We start from the raw sequence: 19393 nt of genomic DNA on the forward strand, positions 1-19393 counted from the left end.
TTGTAACCTGGGAAAGCAGTAGAAGATGGCCCAAGTTCTTGGGCCCCTGCACCCATGTAGGAGACCTGGAAGAATCACCTGGCTCCTAGCTTTGGATCAACCCAGCTCCAGCCATTGAGGCCACTTGGGGAGCGGACCAGCTGATGGAAGACCTCTTCCTCTCTCTTTGCCTCTCAAATGAATAAATTTTTTTAAAAGATACTAGTTGTGATGCCTGGATCAGATATCAGAATACCTGGTTCAAGTTCAGGCTCCTGCACTCCCAAGCCAGCTTCCTGTGAATGTATACTGTGGGGGGCAGCAGATGATTCTGACTGAGCTGAATGACTTGTTGTCTGCCACCCATATGAGAGACCCAGACTGAGTTCCATGGTCCTGGCTTTGGCTCCATGCTCCTGACCCTACCCTGTCTCTTAATGCATTTTGGGGAGTTAACCAGCAGACCAAATCTCTCCTCTCTGTCTCTGCATCTTAAATTACTTAATTAACTAATTAATTTTACAAGAAAAAACAGATACTCCACATTATATATCATAGGGAATGCAAATGAAAACAATCAGATATCACCACACATCTATCAGGAAGGCTAAAATCTAAAATACTGACAAACACAATACTGGCAAAGACATAGAGTAACAAAAGGAACTCTGATCAATCACTTGTGGGAATGCAAAATGGTACTTTCAAAGGAAGTTTGGCAGTTTCTTGCAAAACTATACTCTTCCCAAACATGGTCATTAGTATGTGCCCAAATGAGTAGAAAATTGTGTCTACCCAAAAATCTGCACAAAGATGTTTATGGTAGCTTTACCCATAATTGACAAGACATGGGTGTAATCAGTATGTCCTCCAGTAGACAGAGAAATAAATTACAGAACATGAATACAATGAAATATTACTCAATACTAAAAAAATGAGCTATTAAGTCATGAGAAAACATGAAGAAACATTCCATGCAAATCACAAAAGGAAGCCAATGTGAAAAGGCTATAGGCCATATGATTCAAACTATATAATATTCTGCAAAAGGCAAGACAGTGGAGATGATAAAAAAATACATGGCTGTCAAGCATTAGGGGGCAGTGGGAGATAAGTAGGTGGTACACACAGGCCTTTCAGGGCAGTGAAACTATTCCATAAGATGCTATGATGGTGGATACATGAAATTATACATTTGTCAAAACTCCAAGTTTGCAACATGCAGAATGAACCAATTCTGATATAAACTATGGACTGTGTGATAATGGTGTATAGGTTCACTGACTGCAACAAATATACGACTCTAGTGTGGGATATTGATGGTGAGGGAGGTTGTGGGTGTGTGAGGGCAGAAGTACATGGGAAATATCCATTATCTTCTACTCAGTTTTATTGTGAACCTAAAATTCCTTTTTGAAAATAAAGTCTTTTGGGGCTGGCACTGTGGAATAGTGGGTTAAACCTCTGCCTATGGTACTGGCATCCCATATGGCACCAGTTTGTGTCCTGTCCACTCCACTTCTGATCATAAGCTCTCTGCTAAGGCCTGGGAAAGCAGCAGAAGATGACCCAAGTGCTTGGGTCCCTGCACACACATGGGAGATCTAGAGGAAGATCCCAACTCGTGGCTTCTGCCTGGCCCAGCCTTGGCCATTGCGGCCATTTGGAGAGTGATAGAAGATACCTTATTCACGGCATGGGAGATCGGGAGGAGACACCTGGCTCCTGGCTTCAGATTGGCGCAGCGTGCCGGCCGTGGTGGCCATTTTGGGGGTGAACCAATGGAAGGGAGGACCTTTCTCTCTGTCTCTTCTCACTGTCTAACTCTGCCTGTCAAAATAAATAAATAAATAAAGTCCTTTTAAATACTCATTTGACTTCCTGCCTCAGGAAGAATAAAAATAACATTTCTACATCAAAAGCAAAATTTTAATTGAATGTATATTTAAAATACCAGTGTTTTCCTCTGGCAAGAGAATTTTTTTTAAAAATGACACACCAAGGATTAATTCTCTCATTACCTCATGTGTGAAAGAAATATATTTATCATTATTTGGTAACACAAAAATATGAAAAACCAAAAAACATAAAACATATAAAGACATTTTTAAATGGAGGAGAAGTTGATAATAAACTAAGTATCTCATTTGAATGGCTACGAAATATCTTATGGGTGATAAAATTTTTCCCCAAGGAGTTAATATCCATTCCTTTTTTTCTGACCTAAACAAACATATTTATAGATGATTACCCAGCAACATCAACAATGACAAATTATTTCATGATATAAACCTTTCTTTAGAAGATCCCCTAGGAGGACCAAAACAGGAATTTGCAGTTGAGTAGAATCACCTTCATTCCAAGTCCCAATAGTCTTTTTTTTTTTTTTTTAAGATTTATTTATTTGAAAGTCAGAGTTACACAGAGAAAAAAGGAGAGACAAAGAGAAAGAGAGAGAGAGAGAGAGAGAGAGAGAGAGAGAGAGAGAGGTCTTCCATCCACTAGTTCACTCCCCAGTTGGCCACAACGGCCAGAGCTCTGCTGATCCAAAGCCAGGCGCTTCTTCCAGGTCTCCCATGCAGGTGCAGGGGCCCAAGCACTTGGGCCATCTTGTACTGCTTTCCCAAGGCAGGACTTGAACCGGTGCCCATATGGGATGCTGGCACTGCAGGCAGTGGCTTTACCCACTACACCACAGCACTAACCCCCCCAATACTCTTTTTCCTGGGAATTCCAGAAGGTTCCAGCTCAGAAAACAACATACCATCTTTGCTATCATCACACTTAGGGTTACATATCCCTGAGAATTCATTCCCTTTGCCATCTACTAACAGTCAAATCAAGCAACAGATCAGGACACATCAAGGACATTCCTTCTCTGGAGAAAATCTACTGTGAACAATACGTTAGAATGAAAAACCATTGCCTTTCATTGGAGTCCTTACTTTGCTACGAAATCCCCACTTGTGTTTGAATGAGACACAGAAATTCACTGTAATCTCATTTTAGCATATTCTAGAAAGACTGTAAAGAATAACAAAATAAAAACAATCTACAATCATACCTAATCATTGCTCTGAGGAAATTCAGGGCACCGTTGCTGATGTTCACTGCTCTAGTTCTATGAGGCACTGGTCTCTCCCACTAATGCTCCACAAATGGGAAGGTGAAAAGAATGGATAACTTGATAAATATTCACCACATTCTAGGCACAACCATAGTATTTAAATCCTCATTTCACAGCAGAGGAAATGGAAGCCCAAAGAACACAAGGCATTTGCCCAAGAAGAGTTGGTGAGTATCAGGATTAGTGTTGGACCCAGATTTCCATTGTTCCCTCTGCACACATTTTGATTCTTCATTTCTTTGTATTTCATTCTGAGCATTAAAAAGGAGAAAAACTAGAACCTACCAATGCTTTGGGAATCTACCTGGGAGGATCTGCAGCTCACCTTTCTCTATGTTTAAAGATATGATGGACACTGGCAACAATCTATTCCCAAAAACCCAAGTGAGAAAGTTCCTAGCATGGGTCTCACTGAAGGAACATACAGAATTCTGAGGCTACTAGAGGGCTACAGGTGTCAGATCTTAAACCTGGAGACAACATGCATAAGCTAGGCAGGGAGACACTTACCCTTGAGCTCCCTTACACCCTGCTGTCTGACCAGTCACAGACAGGTAACACTTAATGTATGCAATCCTCCAGGATACCCAGAACTTAAATCACTCTCCTCCCCTTCCAACTTTCTACTTCCATCATCCAATCCTCTTTATCCTTAATACAAATAAAGGATACCCTCCTCCCACCAGTCCCACCCATCTCCTAAACTCCAGATACAGAAGGAATCCTCAAATGTCCTCTTCCCTTTCCCCTACAAATGATTGGTGTCTCAGTTCTGTGCACTCCCTCTACTGCTTATCCTGCCAGTTTTTATCTCCTCTGCATCTCACCGCCATCCATTCATCTCATACTCAAAGATTTTCGTGACTCAGTTACTCTAAGAAGCCCCTAACCCACAGTCCAGTCCTTGAGCTCATTTCTGCATGCCACCCAAAATATTCCTCCCACATTCCTAGCAAGTGAAATTCTAATAGTGCTATATCATCTCACATAAAGCATCTTCCAAAGCCCTCAATATCACCACTGCTTTTAATTAGAATGTTCTTGTTAGTTTCTTCTAGTTAAAAAAAAAAAAAAAAAAAAAACTACATCCCTGAGCACGTCAGGTGCTGCACTGGGCTGTTCCATCATTGCCAAGTGTGACTACCACCTCTAATTTACTCTCTGCCATCCAGCTCTACTTAATCATTTTGACTGGAGCCCCAAAGGCAAAATGCTCATACCTTTTACCCACAATTGTTCTTCTGTCTGTAATTTCCCTCACCTTCAACTCCTGGGCATCCTGTACAACCCAGCTCAAACTCAGTATCTCCCTCCATAACCACAACATGTAACTTCACACCCATCAGGCTAGCTAGCTATCAACTACAAAACAAAAAAACAAAAATTAACAAGCACTGGTGAGGAAGTGAAGACATTACAACTGTTAGGCACTGTAGGTGGGGATGTAAAATACTGGGTGCAGCCACTGTGAAGGCTCCTCAAAAAATTCAAAATACAATTAATATAAATGCTAACAATTCCACTTCTGGGCAGAGGCCCCAAATCATTGAAAGCAGAAATGTGAACAGATATTCATACACTCATGTACTTAGCAGTATTATTCACAACGGCCAAAAGGGGACAGCAACAAATGCATGGATAAACAAAATGTGGCAGACATATACAATGGTGTATTATTCGACTTTACAAAGGAAGGGAATACTATCACATTCTACAACATAGATAAACTCTGCATTAAGCACATCACAAAATCAAAACACCAGATGATTCCATCCTATAAGGCTTTAGTCAAATTCATTGAGACAGAAACCATCACGATTCATTCCAACTTCCTAGTTACAAGTCTGTACTGGACCATCAGATTAAACTTGAAGGAGGGGCCTGTGCCCAGAATATAAAGCATGAAAGTATCCCTGGGTTTGTTTCTCTACTCTACACAGTGGCAAGTGTAACGCCACAAAACCTGATGGATTCTCTTGCCTGTTCATCAAAAAGAGGAAAGAAATCGGTCTCCATACTCATTATATCCCCTCTCCACCTCGACCTTCTTCTCCGCTCCTACCATCCTCTCCTTGAAATGCCCCTGGCTCCAGGCTGCTCTGCAGTGGCCAGGTCACCCACGGGTGACATCCTTTTTACATTCTCTCATATCCTCAAGATCTTCCTTCCCTCCCTACCCAAATTATTTCTTTATATATACATTTTAAACAAAAGTCAAACAACCAAATATCAAAATATTAATGACAGCCCTACAGGTAGCAAAAAGTTTTACTGAGAACAAAAAAGTGACCTTGATATTTGCAAAGCCAAGAATTTTCTCTGCTACTATTGATTAGTTATCATGTGTGGGCGGGATTCATGGGATAATAAGATAAGTTGTTCATTCATTCTGTCCCTATGGTTAGCTCTAGAAAACTTTAAGGAAAACCTTCAGGTGGAGTGTATAAGACAACATCTAATTCCTTTTATCAACTGTTTATAATATCCACATAGTGAATTTACAAAACACAAAATGGATGATCCATCCCAACTTCAGTCTCCTCCAGTTGACTGGAGGACCCAGTAAACTCCTTTCCTTGTCATTCAACCTTCTCTCCGCCCAGGTCCCCATCTTCCCTTCCAGCATTCTCACTCCCTGATAAGATGGATCCTCATGTTCCTTGGAGCACAGACTGAATCCTTACAGAGGACAACCTTGTTTCCTCCACCCCTGATGCTCTGATTCCAAATCCAACCCCATATCCCTAAACCAAGATTCCTCAATATTTTCACTATTAACATTGTTGTGGACATTTTCTTTAATTGTGGAGGATGTAATATTCCCTATAGTATGTAGATAGTGTCCCTGGCCTCTCTTCACTAGATGCCACAGCATCTCACCTCTCTCCCTTCTATGGTGACAACCCAAAATGTCTGCAGATACGGCCAAATGCCTCTTGGGAGGCAAAACTGTCCCCTTTTAGGAAGCATTACTCTAACCCCAAGCAGATTAGCTCCTGGGTAAGCATGCCATTACTTCCCACTGAATATGCAGTATAGACCAGCCTGCACTTAGAGTATCTGGTTTTATAATCTAACTGTGTCACACTAGCCTATGGCCTTCCTCTACTACACTGCAACTTCCTGGGCAGCCAGCACCGAGACTTTTCAGTTATGTCTGAACTCATGTGTGAGTACCTAGCATGCTGTTTATCTTATAATATTCATCCAACCAATATAAAATGAACAAATACTGAATAAATACGAGGAACATATTTTTAAAAGATCCAGATTTTAGGATTTGAAACCTCTTAACAGGCTCTACATATAATGTGATAACTATTCCAGCCAGGAAATAATGCATTTCAACATCAAAAGAACAGCAAGACACATAACGCCATTCCAATGTCTGGATTTCAACGGCAACAACGAATGTCATTTTCAAGGCATAATCTTAGGTTAGTGCCCATTCTTTCTTTCATAGATGGTCACAAGCATGGAGCTGACCTGCTCTGCTGTGCAGTTCTTGGCAGGCCTACAGCAGAACTGTTCAGTGGTGGGAGATGTTAATTAATTACACCATAAAATAGAATTACAATTAATTGTTAATTTAGGTTTTAAAGTGACAAACGTTAAAGGCTAAAAATAGTCTTTGATCTTTAAAAGGCTTCTTAATGAGGGCACTATTCTTTAAGTACATCATTAGTTTAAATGTGCAAATTGGGTCTAGAGACTGCCAGAGTTAAGCAAATATCTACTCCAATATGTTAAATGTTTATGACTTGGGACGGGGACAATTAATTGCTAATCAATGGGCCAAATCCTAGGTGAGGTCAGGTTCTGAAATAGGGGGATGACAATAGTAAATTGGATTTAGAGCATTTTGATTCAATCCGTAAAATTCCCAGTCAAGCGGAGAGTAAGAGACTAGTGTGAAGGCCATACCAGCTGAAATACCCAGATAGTTAAGATATTACTCATTTAGTTAATAGTGGTTTTCAAGGGTGCCCTTTGTTTAGATTAATGAGCCATAATTTTTAGAATTATACTTACATGTCTGTAGTTCAGTTACTTAAACATATAATTCAGGAAATAAAATAGTAAAACTCAGCACAGTTTGAAGGGTAATAACACTTGGCTGGGGATTAACATTAGCAATATTCATAATCTAATTTTCAAGTATGGTCTTGATCCATCAAACAATCCTTAGTTTTCTCTGAACACAAAAGTAAAACCAACGTACTACTTAAGTAGGCATCTTTCTAACAGCCAGGCAAGCCTTCCCCCCGTCACTGCAGGTTTCAGAAGCAAGCTGTCCCTACTTTGTGAGTGTGGTCGGTTATGACGTCAAGAGCTTCACCAACCTTGAGTTCAGGCGAGAGGTTCCAGAGACAGAGCTGCCCCTCTTGACTTCCGGTCACAATCATCTGCTGGTTATCGGTCATCATGATGGCGGTGATACTGTGGGGAGGAGCCTTCTTGCCCCAGAGGGCCACTGCCTGCAGAGAAGTCCTCATGTTGCGAGAATCCTGTATACAAATGAGAGGGAAGATGTGTACACAGTCATCTTTCTTACATCTGGGGGAACTGATCAAGTTATAAAGTGGATTTACAGTGGCACAAGCTTGACTGACATGTTCTCCAGGGCTGACGTAAGGGGACTTCCCCATCAACTACAGGAGAAGGTAGTCGGTAGACATTAACATGACCCTGACCAGTAGTAAATCATCAACGAAGAGTAACTTCTCTTCCAGTTCTTGATTCCTGATGCCAATGAACAGCAACAATCTACTCACTCCACACCCTGATCTTACAATGGTTTGATCACAGCCTGCCCCAAAGCCCAGCTACTCCACTCAAGGACAGAGCTTTCTAGATCATAAAATATGCACACACTCTCTCCCTAGAAATGTCATTTCATCTAGGTAACCAACACTTGAAATCTGTTATTAAATACAATCTTTTCCATGAAATAGTGGGTTCTACTCTTTAAGAATTGATGCACAAGTGACTGTCATTTCTGTCATGTTCATTTTTTTAAAGATTTATTTATTTGAAAGGTAGAGGTACAGAGAGGCAGAGACAGTGGTAGAGAGGTCTTCCATCCACTGGTTCACTCCCCGGATAGCCACAAAGGTCAGGGTTGTGCCAGGCCAAAGCTAGGAGCCAGGAGCTTCTTCCAGGTCCCCCACGTGGGTTCAGGGGCCCAAGAACTTGGGCCATTTTCTACTGCTTTCCCAGGCACATTAGCAGAGAGCTGGAATGGAAGTGAAGCAGCTGGGACTCAAACTGGTGCCCATATGGGATGCTGGCACTGTAGGTGGCAGCTTTACCCATTATGCTACAGTGCTGACCCTCAGATTCATATTTACCTATACTACAAAAATTTTTATGTGACTTTTTTTTTTTTGGATCATCTTCGTTTTAATCCAGGGAGAAGGATGTAGCAGTTCTCAAGGGCAAGAGTGCAGGTTAGACTGGCTGCACGCGGCCTGGCTGAGGACACAGGGGTTGGCGGCCGCCTAGGGAGCAGAGCCTCGGGCTCCCTGTGATGCTTAGCTCTGTGCCCTGACAGCTTGTTCTTGTTCTCCAGGCTGATAAGGCTGGCTTCTAGGGCTTTTGCAAGATTTTTCCATCACAGATTTCCTTTAATAGGCAGTGCTGGGAGGATTTCTGGTGCAATGAGGGGGTGGGCGGCCACAGGGGGCACCGCCCGGCCCGGCCCAGCCCGGCCCTCCGTGCTCCCAGGCACACTGCTGCTGCTGCTGGTGCTGCTGCTGCTGCCATCTCCCTTCTTGAGTGGCTCTGTCACACTGTCTGTGACACCAGGCTTGGCACCTGCAGGGGACCCCTGAGCAGTGTTTCTGCCCTGTGAAGGTGTAGGCACGGGCTGGCTGCCCCCAGGCGAGGGTTTCAGGGCCAAGTTGGGCAGCACAGGCTGAGTGGGGGTAGGGCCAGATCTGGCTGCAGCTGGAGTCTGCTGTGTTCTGAGGGTCAGGTTCTGCACCTGGGCGGGGGCGCCAGTGCTGAGCTCAGGCTGCACAGTAGCGACGGTGGCTGTGGGCGTGAAGATGAGCATCTGTGCTCTCAGGTACATCTGGGCTTGGCTGGCTATCAGGGCTGGAGCAGATGTGTTGCCCAGTAGCACAGCCTGCTGCGTGATGCCTGAGGCTGTCGCCGAGTTCACGCTCTGAGCCCGGTATGAGCTGGGCTGCGGCTGGGGACGCTGCCAGGTTGATCGAGGACGGCTGCGCTGGAGCCTGCGCGGGCACACCGCTGCCAGAAGCGCTCCCCTGTCTGTTGGCCACCAGGCTCGCCTGCTGCACGGCCGCCAGGCTCTGGAGCTGGGTGCTGCTCAGGCGCTGCTGCTGCAGGGCTGCGGTCTGCAGCATGAGGTGCTGCTGCTGGGTAGCGTACATCTGCTGCAGGTACTGAGCCGCCATGCTGTGCTGCCTGTGCAGTGCCTGCTGGATCACCTGCACGGTCTGCCGGTCAGGGATGCCTACGTGACTATTTTTTAAAGAGTTATTTATTCTTATTTATTTGATAGGCAGAGTGACAGATGGAGAGACAGTGATCTTCATCTACTGGTTCATTCCTCAAATGACCACACATACCAGGTCTGTGATAGGCTCAAGCCAGGGGCCTGGAGCTTGATTCAGGTCTCTCATATGGGTGCTAGATGCCCATGTATTTGGGCCATCTTCTCCTGCCTTCCCAGGCTAGGCTCAATAGAAGGGAAGCAGAGTAGGGGGCCAGTGTTGCAGCATAGCAGGTTAAGCCTCTGCCTGCAACACAGGCTTCCCATATGGGCACCTGTTCAAGACTTGGCTACTCCACTTCTAATCCAGCTCCCTGCAAATGTGCATGGAAAAGAGGTGAAACATGGTCTAAGTGCTTGGGCCCCTACACCCATGTGACAGATACAGAAAGAGTTCCAGGCTCTTGGCTTCGTCCTGGCCCAGTCCCAGCCATCGCAGTCATTTGGGGAACAAACCACGAGATAGAAGATCAATCTCTCTTTCTCTAAGTCTGCCTTTTAAATAAATTTTAAAAAAAGGTCCAAAACAAACAAACAAAAAAAGCAGCAGCAGAGCATGTAGGACTCCAACTGGCATTCACATAGGGGATGCTGGTGTCACAAGTGGTAGTTTAATCCACTGTACCAAACACCAGGCCCTTATTTGACACATTTTTGGTTTGGTATCTTCCTAAACAATAATATTCATGAAATTACATCAAGTGTTAGTTATAAGGTTAAAATTAATAAATGGGGGCTGGTACTGTGGCACAGCGGGTTAATGCCCTGGCCTGAAGTGCTGACATCCCATAGGGGCGCTGGTTCGAGACCCGGCTGCTCCACTTCCGATCCAGCTCTCTGCTGTGGCCTGGGAAAGCAGTAGAAGGTGGCCCAAGTCCTTGGGTCCCTGCACCCGCACGGGAGACCCAGAAGAAGCTCCTGGCTCCTGGCTTTGGATCGGTGCAGCTCCAGCAGTTGCGGCCAATGGGGAGTGAACGATCTGATGGAAAACCTCTCTCTCTCTCTCTCTCTCTCTCTCTCTCTCTCTCTCTCTGCCTCTCCTCTCTCTGTGTAACTCTGACTTTCAAATAAATAAATCTTTTACAAAATAAAATTAAATTAATAAATGATTATGAAGAAATTCTTGCCCACGTTCTTTGCAAATTATCACCCAGTGATATGAGCAGTATGCTTTGTAAACCACTGAGTTCAATATTCTCCCCATATGGGCATGCTTCTGAGACACAAATAATTTGGGATGAATTTGGCAGTATATATCTCATCTCTTTGAAATGTTAAAGATATAATAGTAAGGTACCAAATATACTTCCTACATTTGCTGAAAAAAAAGCAAAGAAAACCTATCTTGCAGAATTACTGCAGCTGAAGCATCAAGAGTCAATACCAATATAAATTAGCAAAAATATGGTATATGCTATAGAGAATGCTAACTTATGTATATTTATACAAATGCACAGATAAACATACAAACATGGATGTGCGCTGACACCAGGAGCACAAATTCAACATGAGAAGTGCTTTACCTATAGACCTGCTTGCATTCAAAATTTTACTTGTAGCTTCATCGTTTGGAATTCAGCTCCCTGTGCCTCATTTCTTAGATCAGAAGACAAATCACCCTGGCCTTTAATATTTCTGTATTATTTTTTATTGTCACATCCAAGCACCATGAACCATGGTATTTAGAGGAAACACTCTGAATCTTGCAATTCTGAGTACGAGGACCACAAACAGCAATTACGTTACTAAGCCAACCAGAGAGTTCTGGTTTCAACAACACTGTAACCTCAACTTTGACTTCTTTCTTTTCAAACACAGAGAAATAATGAATTGCACATATTTTTAAATTGTTGCTTCATAACTACCAAGCTTACAAGTCAAGTCTATAAAATCCTAAGGAGTAAAATCTGACAAGGACTTGCTCCAGGAAGCTATTTAGGGAGTGAACCAGTGGATGACATCTCTCTCTTCCCCCCTTACCTTTTTCTTTCTCTACCTCTCTATAACTGTGCCTTTCAAATGAATAAATCAATCTTTAAAAAAAAAAAACTCTAAATAGGATTTAAATGGAACTATACAGACACCAAAACACATCTGATGGAAGCTATAGTATACTAAGGCAAATCATGAAAGCAATGAAATGACCTATTAAAGGAATAGCAAGTAAGTTCGTAGCAATTTTTGCCACAGTAAATGATAAGCAGACACTTCTGAAAAAGTATCTTCAAAATGCTGCAGGGTAAATGTCCACCTAGTGTTCTACACTTAGTGATTACTCAGAATGGGAGAAATTTTTTCCAATAAGTAAAGTCTGACAGAATGCTACATTCACAGACTTTGCTAAAGGAATTATAAAATTATATGCTTCAATAAAATACATTAAGTAAAAAAAAGAATAAAGTTCCGTCCAAGAGGCAGTGGTGTGCAAAGAAATCAGTAAACACACAGTAAATCTAAATGAGCACTGTCTGTAAAAACAACAAATATTGGTAATGATGAGGATGGTTAGTTGGGTAGCTAAAGGCATGAACCATAATTTTAGGTAACAGCACAAACAAGAAGTGGAACCTATGCTAAGTCGTTCTGACATTCTTGTCAGCTAGGGAAGAGAGCAGGGATACGCATTACGTTAGGGCAAAAATCTGTGACCGAGCACTAAAAGGGAAAGCATGTGTTAACCTCCAAGCCAGTAGGATGGTAAAATTAAACAAAAAGAATATATCAATCCAATGGAAGAAAAAAAATCCATTAAAAATCCAAGAATGGGATGGGTGTTTGACATTGTAGCTCAGATACTGGTCCTTCACTGGACTGTCTGGGTTTGAGTCCTGGCTCTGCTTCTGAGCCAGTATTCTACAAACACACACCCTGGGAAGCAGCAGGTAATGGATCAAGTACTCTGGTCCCTGACACCCACACGTGAGACCCAGACTGAACTCCAGACACCTGGCTTTGGCTTGGCCAAATACTGGCTATTGCAGGCTTTTGGGAGTGAGCCTGACAATGAAAGATTTATCTATCTATTTATCCACCTCTCTATTTATCTATCTATGTCTCTCTGAGAAAGTTAAAACAAAAATTTTAAAAATGAAAATAAAAGAAATGAGAAACAGAAAATAAATTCACATCCAAACATATCAGAACTTACAATAAATAGAGTGAAATATCTAGTTAGAAGACAGATTCTCAATTATAGTGTGTGGTAAATCCTATTTGAAAAAAATTTCTAACATATTAACACTTAAAGGTTGAAAATAAAGAGATGAAGAAGATATACCAAGCAACTCATCATGAAAGAAAATTGATGTAATTTTGGACAAAATGGTCTTTAAAGTGAAACAGACATAAGGGGTAAAGGGCCACTAAAGTAGCCACTTAGATTTCACCAGAAAAGAGTAACTGTCTCTGGGCACACAAGAGTAGATCCTCAAAATACATAAATACATATATAATTTATAATACATAAAACATAGTTTTATACAACTTACAAAGAAAAGCTGAATTTACTGCTAATTGAGGGAGATTTTACAAGCCAACCAGCAACACACAGATCAAAACATTAAAAATATAAATAGCTGAAACACAAAATGAGTATTTGTAATATCATGGCTACAAATAGATATCTTTATTCAACTATTTAAAAAAACACACATTTCAAAGTATTACATTTTATAAACTTTGACCACATTAGACCATGGAATATACTTCAATGATTCTCAAGATTAATATCATATAGGCAACACTATTTGACCAAAATCAGTAATGTAACAGCCTCTCCAACAAACTACACACAGACACCCAATACAAAAGTTAGAAATGTTGCCTCCCTAAATATTTGGAAACCAAAACAATACTATTCTAAATAATCCTTGGGTTAGCAAGAAGACATAATGACAATCAGATATTAAGATCCAAAAGGGTGCCGGTGCTGTGGCATGGTAGGTTAAGTATCCACCTGCAGTAGCAGCATCCCATATGGATGCTGGTTCATGTCCTGGCTGCTCCACTTCCAATGCAGTTTCTGCTATGGCCCGGGAAAGCAGTGGAAGATGATACAAATGCTTGAGCCCCTGCACCTACACGGGAGACCTGAAAGAAGCTCCTGGCTCCTGGCTTCAGATTGCTTCAACTCTGACCCTTGGGGCAATTTGGGAAGTGAATCAGTGGATGGAAGACCTCTCTGTCTCTCCCACTCTCTCTGTAACTCTGTCTCTCAAGTAAATAAATCCTTAAAAACCAAAGACTCCTTCAAAAGACCATGAAAACTTCATTATAATAAGGTTTTCCAGATTAAGATTTTCTATATTTAAGGAAATTAAAATCTTAACTATATATATTAAAAAGTAAAATAATGGAGGCCAATGCTGTGGCACAGCAGGTTAATGCCCTGGCCTGAAGCACCGGCATTCCATATGGGCGCCGGTTCTAGTCTTGGCTGCTCCTCTTCCAATCCAGCTCTCTGCTATGGCCTGGGAAAGCAGTGGAGAATGGCCCAAGTCCTTGGATCCCTGTACCCACATGGGAGACCCGGATTGGATGGAAGACCTCTCTCTCTCTCTCTCTCTACCTCTCCTCTCTGTGTAACTTTGACTTTCAAATAAAGAAATAAATCTTAAAAAAAAAAAAAAAGTAAAATGTTGGAAAATTAGCAAGATAACCATTCAAATTAAAATTTTACATCAAAGAAGAGCAAGATATGGGGCCAGGGCTGTGGTGCAGCGGGTTAACGCCCTGGCCCGAAGCACTGGCATCCCATTTGGGTGCCGGTTCGAGACCCAGTTGCTTCACTTCTGATCCAGCTTTCTGCTATGGCCTGGGAAAGCAGTAGAAGATGGCCCAAGTTCTTGGGCCTCTTCACCCACGTGGGAGACCTGGAAGAAGCTCCTGGCACCTGGCTTCAGATTGGCACAGTTCCAGCCATTGCAGCTAATTGGGGAGGGAACCAATGGATGGAAGACCTCTCTCTCTCTGCCTCTCCCCTCTCTGTACAAACTCTGACTTCAAATAAATAAATAAATCTTTAAAAAATAGCAAGATAAATTTAAAGAATGCAGAACAGGTCATCTATTACTGCTCAAAACAACAAAGAATCTACAAATAAAACCCAGGAATTTCAAAATAGTAATAAAATGAGTAAATCTATGACACATTTAAGTAAAAAGTTAGAATTAAAAACATCCAGAATATAGATAGAAAATGGGTGTAATAAGAATTAGTACTTAGCTGAGAATATTAACTTTATATTAAAAATTTGGAAAGGAGTAAATAAATTTGTATAGAAAATATGTACTACTAGATGTGAATAAATGTAAAAATACAAACAGATATACATCTGTAAACATTCCAAATGGAAATGTGGGCACTGGTCTAGTGGTTAAGACGCTGGTTATATGCCCACATCCCCCAGTGGAGTAGAGTACCTGAGTTCAGTTCCTGGATCTGATTGCACCTTCCTGCTACTCCAGACGCTGGGAGTCTTGGGTTCCTATCATTCACACAAGAAATGTGGATTGAATTCCTTCTGACTCCTAGCTTCAGCCTGACTCCGCCCAGCTTGTCACAGGCATCTGGGGAGTGTACCAGCAGATGGAAGCTCACTGGCTCCTGCTCTGTCTCTTCCTGTGCCTCTTCTGCCTCTCAAACAAAGCCACATGCATGTACTTACCATAGCCAAAACTTTATATTGTGATATAATCTTGGGCAATTAGCAGGTATATTTTTATATATGTAAACACTTATCAGAGACCTACATACATTCCAAGTAAAATGAAAAGTTCATTTAATAGTTCACTTATGTTAAAATCAACCAGAGAGAGAGAGAGAGAGAATCAAAACAGCAGAACAATCATGCCTTGCAATTGAAAAAGGCAGAGGAAAACAGTCAATCACACCACAGAAAAACGAGACCAAAAAACACACAAAACCTGGCATACAGTCACAAAATCTGATGGTTGAGAAGCTCTTAGTGTAAGGGAAAATTGGCCTCACTCTCTGTCACTTCTGAGGGCAACAAAATATGCTAGCCCAGGACAATTACTGTTCATCACTGCATGGATCTGGATAAATTAAAGATAAGATGTCCAATACACTCTGTTTAAGAAGGCAGGAGAGCAAAAATCAGTAGTTTTAACAATTACTAAGAGACAGAGAATGGTTCACGTATCAGGACATTTAACTTTTGGGAAATCGTACACTCCTTAAGATATATGTGATATAAGTGAAGATTGTATAACTGTTAGTAAGAAGGACTCCAGGAATGAGATTTCATGTTCCACTCCTTCTAAGAAATACTACGCTGTTCTCCATAGCTTCTAGTAGTTTACAGAGAAACTAATTTTAAAAAGTCATTTGCATTTTGGCTGAAATCTTGGCTTAGCTAATGTGTACTTCTTGGAACTAAGAAGTGGTGGGAAAGGAATTGAAACTGCGTATTTTCTGTCTCTGGGCAAAAGGTACTGTGGTTCCTGTCTGAAGACTCGCTGGTCACCTTTTAAACTTTACCTAGGAAATTAGTCAAGGAAATTTTATTAGCCTGCTAATGAGAATCTCAGCAGAAACCAACTTGGAGGAACATTTGCCAAGGAGTTAATTTATCTGTAATGATTAACTAACATTATGCTAAAGATAAACACTTCCACAGGTGTATTATTTATAGGCCTGCTACTTTAGAGAATTAACTTCTTTTACTTGAATCATTGCAACATTGTCCAATAACTAGCCACCTCTATTATTCTGAATTAGTAGCTGCCTTACAGTTATCTACTGGGCGAGGATGGCTCTCTAACGAAACGATACAGTTCCTCCAAGGATAGGTAGTAGCCTTTACTTAATGTTGTACCTGGCCCATACTGAGTACTTGCTAAGTATTCTTTTAATGAAAGTGATTTTTTTTTTTTTGACAGGCAGAGTGGATAGTGAGAGAGAGAGAGAGAGAGAGAGAAAGGTTTTCCTTTTTGCCGTTGGTTCACCCTCCAATGGCCACTGCGGCCAGCGCATCTCGCTGATCCGAAGCCAGGAGCCAGGTGCTTCTCCTGGTCTCCCATGAGGGTGCAGGGCCCAAGCACTTGGGCCATCCTCCACTGCACTCTTGGGCCACAGCAGAGAGCTGGCCTGGAAGAGAGGCAACCGGGACAGAATCCGGCGCCCCGACTGGGACTAGAACCCGATGTGCCGGCGCCGCAAGGCAGAAGATTAGCCTGTTAAGCCACAGCGGTGGCCAAAAGTGATCTTGATACTTCCTCATTCAACATTCTTTATCAAAGATTAGACTCATGACTTTTTTAGTCAAAGATTTACATACATAGAAGGAGAGACAGAGAGGGAAAAAGATCTCCCATCCACTGGTTCACTTGAAAAACTACTCCAACGCTGAGACTGGGATGAGCTGAAGCCAGGAGCCCAGGTCTCCCACACAGGGGCAGAAGTACTTGGCCATCTGCTGCTGCTTCCCAGGTGCATCAGTGGGAGCTGGATTCTAAGTGGAGGAGTCAGGACTTGAGCAGCTAGCTTGAAATAGAATGTCAGGGTTGCAAGTGGTGGCTTAAACCACTGTGCGTGCCACAATGCCAGCTCCAAGAATCATTTCTTTTTTTTTTGTTTTATTTGACAGGCAGAGTTAGACAGAGACAGAGAGAGAGAGAGAAAGGTCTTCCTTCCATTGGTTCACTCCCCAAATAGCCGCTACAGCTGGCGTGCTGCACCAATCCGAAGCCAGGAGCCAGGTGCTTCTCCTGGTCTCCCATGCGGGTGCAGAGCCCAAGCACTTGGGCCATCCTCCACTGCACTGCCAGGCCACAGCAGAGAGCTGGACTGGAAGAGGAGCAACCAGGACAGAATCTAGCACCCCAACTGGGACTAGAACCCGCAGTGCCTAATTGTTGTTGTATTTCCTAAAGTATACAAAGCACAGTGCTTTAAACATGGGAAATCAATGAGTAACAGTAGACTAAATGCATCTCTTCATTACTTTTTAAAAAACTTATTTGAGATATATATATATATATATATATATATATATAGATAGATAGATAGATAGAGAGAGATAGCAACAGAGACAGAGAATGTTGCCATCTTTCAGTTCACTCCCCATATGCCCACAATGGCTGGGGCTGGAGCCTAGAGCTGGGAAGACAACCCAGCCCTCCCATGAGAATAGCATGAGTCTAATTACTTGAACCATCACTGCTGCCTCCTTGGGTCTGCATTAGCAGGAAGCAAGAATAGGGAGCCAGAGCTGGGGATGGAAGCTAGGCACTCTGGTGTGGGATTCAAGCACCCTAACTATTCAGGTAGACAGCCACTTCTGCTGGCCCCAGCTCCTGTATTTCTAATAATAGCAGCAGTTATTCAAAGATCAAATTTAAGGCCGGTGCTATGGTGTAGCGGGTAAAGCTGTTGCCTGCAGTGCCGGCATCCCATAGGGGCACCAGTTCAAGTCCTAGCTGCTCCATTTTTGGCCCAGCTCTATGCTATGGCTTGGGAAAGCAGTAGAAGATTGCCCAATTCCTTGGGCCCCTGTACCCACATGGGAGACCCGGAAGAAGCTCCTGCCTCCTGCCTAGGGATTAGTGCCGCTCCAGCCATTGTACCATCTGGGGAGTGAACCAGTGGATGGAAGACCTCTCTCTCTCTCTGCCTCTCCATAACTCTGCCTTTCAAATAAATAAATAAATATTTTAAAAGAACATAAAGATCAAATGTTTTCACAATTTGTGCTTTTTTGTTATTCAAATTAATTATTTCAAATTGACTTTCAGGAGATTGTGAACTCCCTGAGAACTAGGACTGCTCTCTGTTTTGTCTATCGCTCTACTCTAAGAGCCCAGACTATTAGCACAGAAAGGGTTCAGTAACTATTTGCTGAAGGAATAGGTGAATGGAGTCTGAAAAATCAGGTGTGGATGTGGGCATCTGGCACAGCAGTTAAGTCACCAGTTGGGATGTCAGCATTCAACACTGGAGAGCCTGGCTGGAGTCCCAGCTACTCCTAATTCAGAATCCTGATAATGCACACCCTTTGGGCAGGAGATGATGGGTTCCTGACACCCACAGGGACTCAGTTCTCAGCTTCTGGTTTCCACTGGCCTAACCCTGGCTGCTGTGGACATGTGGGGACTGAATCAGTGGATGGAAGATCTCCCTCCATATATCTTTCAAAAAAATATAAATCTTTGCAAAGAATCAGTTGCAATAAAGCACCCACTCATGTGATTATTTACAAATATGTAAGTACCAAAATTCTAAGCATTTGGGGCTTAGAAAATCAAATAAATCAGAATGTTTCATAGAAAAAAAATCCTTCATAGCCACAGGATATCTACAGAACAAATTAGAAAATGAAACTCATCAAAATGAAAGAAATAAGATCCCAGTGAGAATAGTATAGATCATAAAGTGCGGTGGAAAGCAGATCTGCAATTCAGAGAGCTGGCTTTAGATTGTTGTTGTTTGTTTACCACATATTGCCTTTATCCCATCATAAAGATAATAAGTAGTAAAATGAAGGTACTATCACCTGCACGGCCTACATAATATTCCTGTGAAGAATAAATTCAACCATGTAAGTAAAAGCATATGGGTGTCAGTATGCATATTACACTGTCGTATTGCATATTAAGCATACATATTGTTCATAACCTCCCGTAAGTCTAGAATTTAGAGCAAGAGGTGGCCTTGAGGATCATTAATCTAAGCTCCCTCACTTGTAAGGAAGCTGATGATGAGAAATGTGGTCTACTTATCTACTCAGATCACTTTTAATTCTGACT

The 19393-nt window shown here is 42.3% G+C and overlaps 1 protein-coding gene across 1 annotated transcript in view; it reads right to left on the reverse strand.

Moving 5' to 3' along the window:
* WDR72 (WD repeat domain 72) overlaps positions 1–7602 on the reverse strand; it is a 210518-nt gene extending 202916 nt beyond the window's left edge. Inside the window, exon 1 of the mRNA XM_062204778.1 lies at positions 7450–7602. Within this exon, the coding sequence (XP_062060762.1) occupies positions 7450–7602 (153 nt within the window). The remainder of the gene's footprint in view (positions 1–7449) is intronic.
* Positions 7603–19393: the final 11791 nt, after the last annotated feature.

This window comes from Lepus europaeus, chromosome 11, assembly GCF_033115175.1.
Source record: "Lepus europaeus isolate LE1 chromosome 11, mLepTim1.pri, whole genome shotgun sequence".
Classification (NCBI taxonomy): Eukaryota; Metazoa; Chordata; class Mammalia; order Lagomorpha; family Leporidae; genus Lepus; species Lepus europaeus.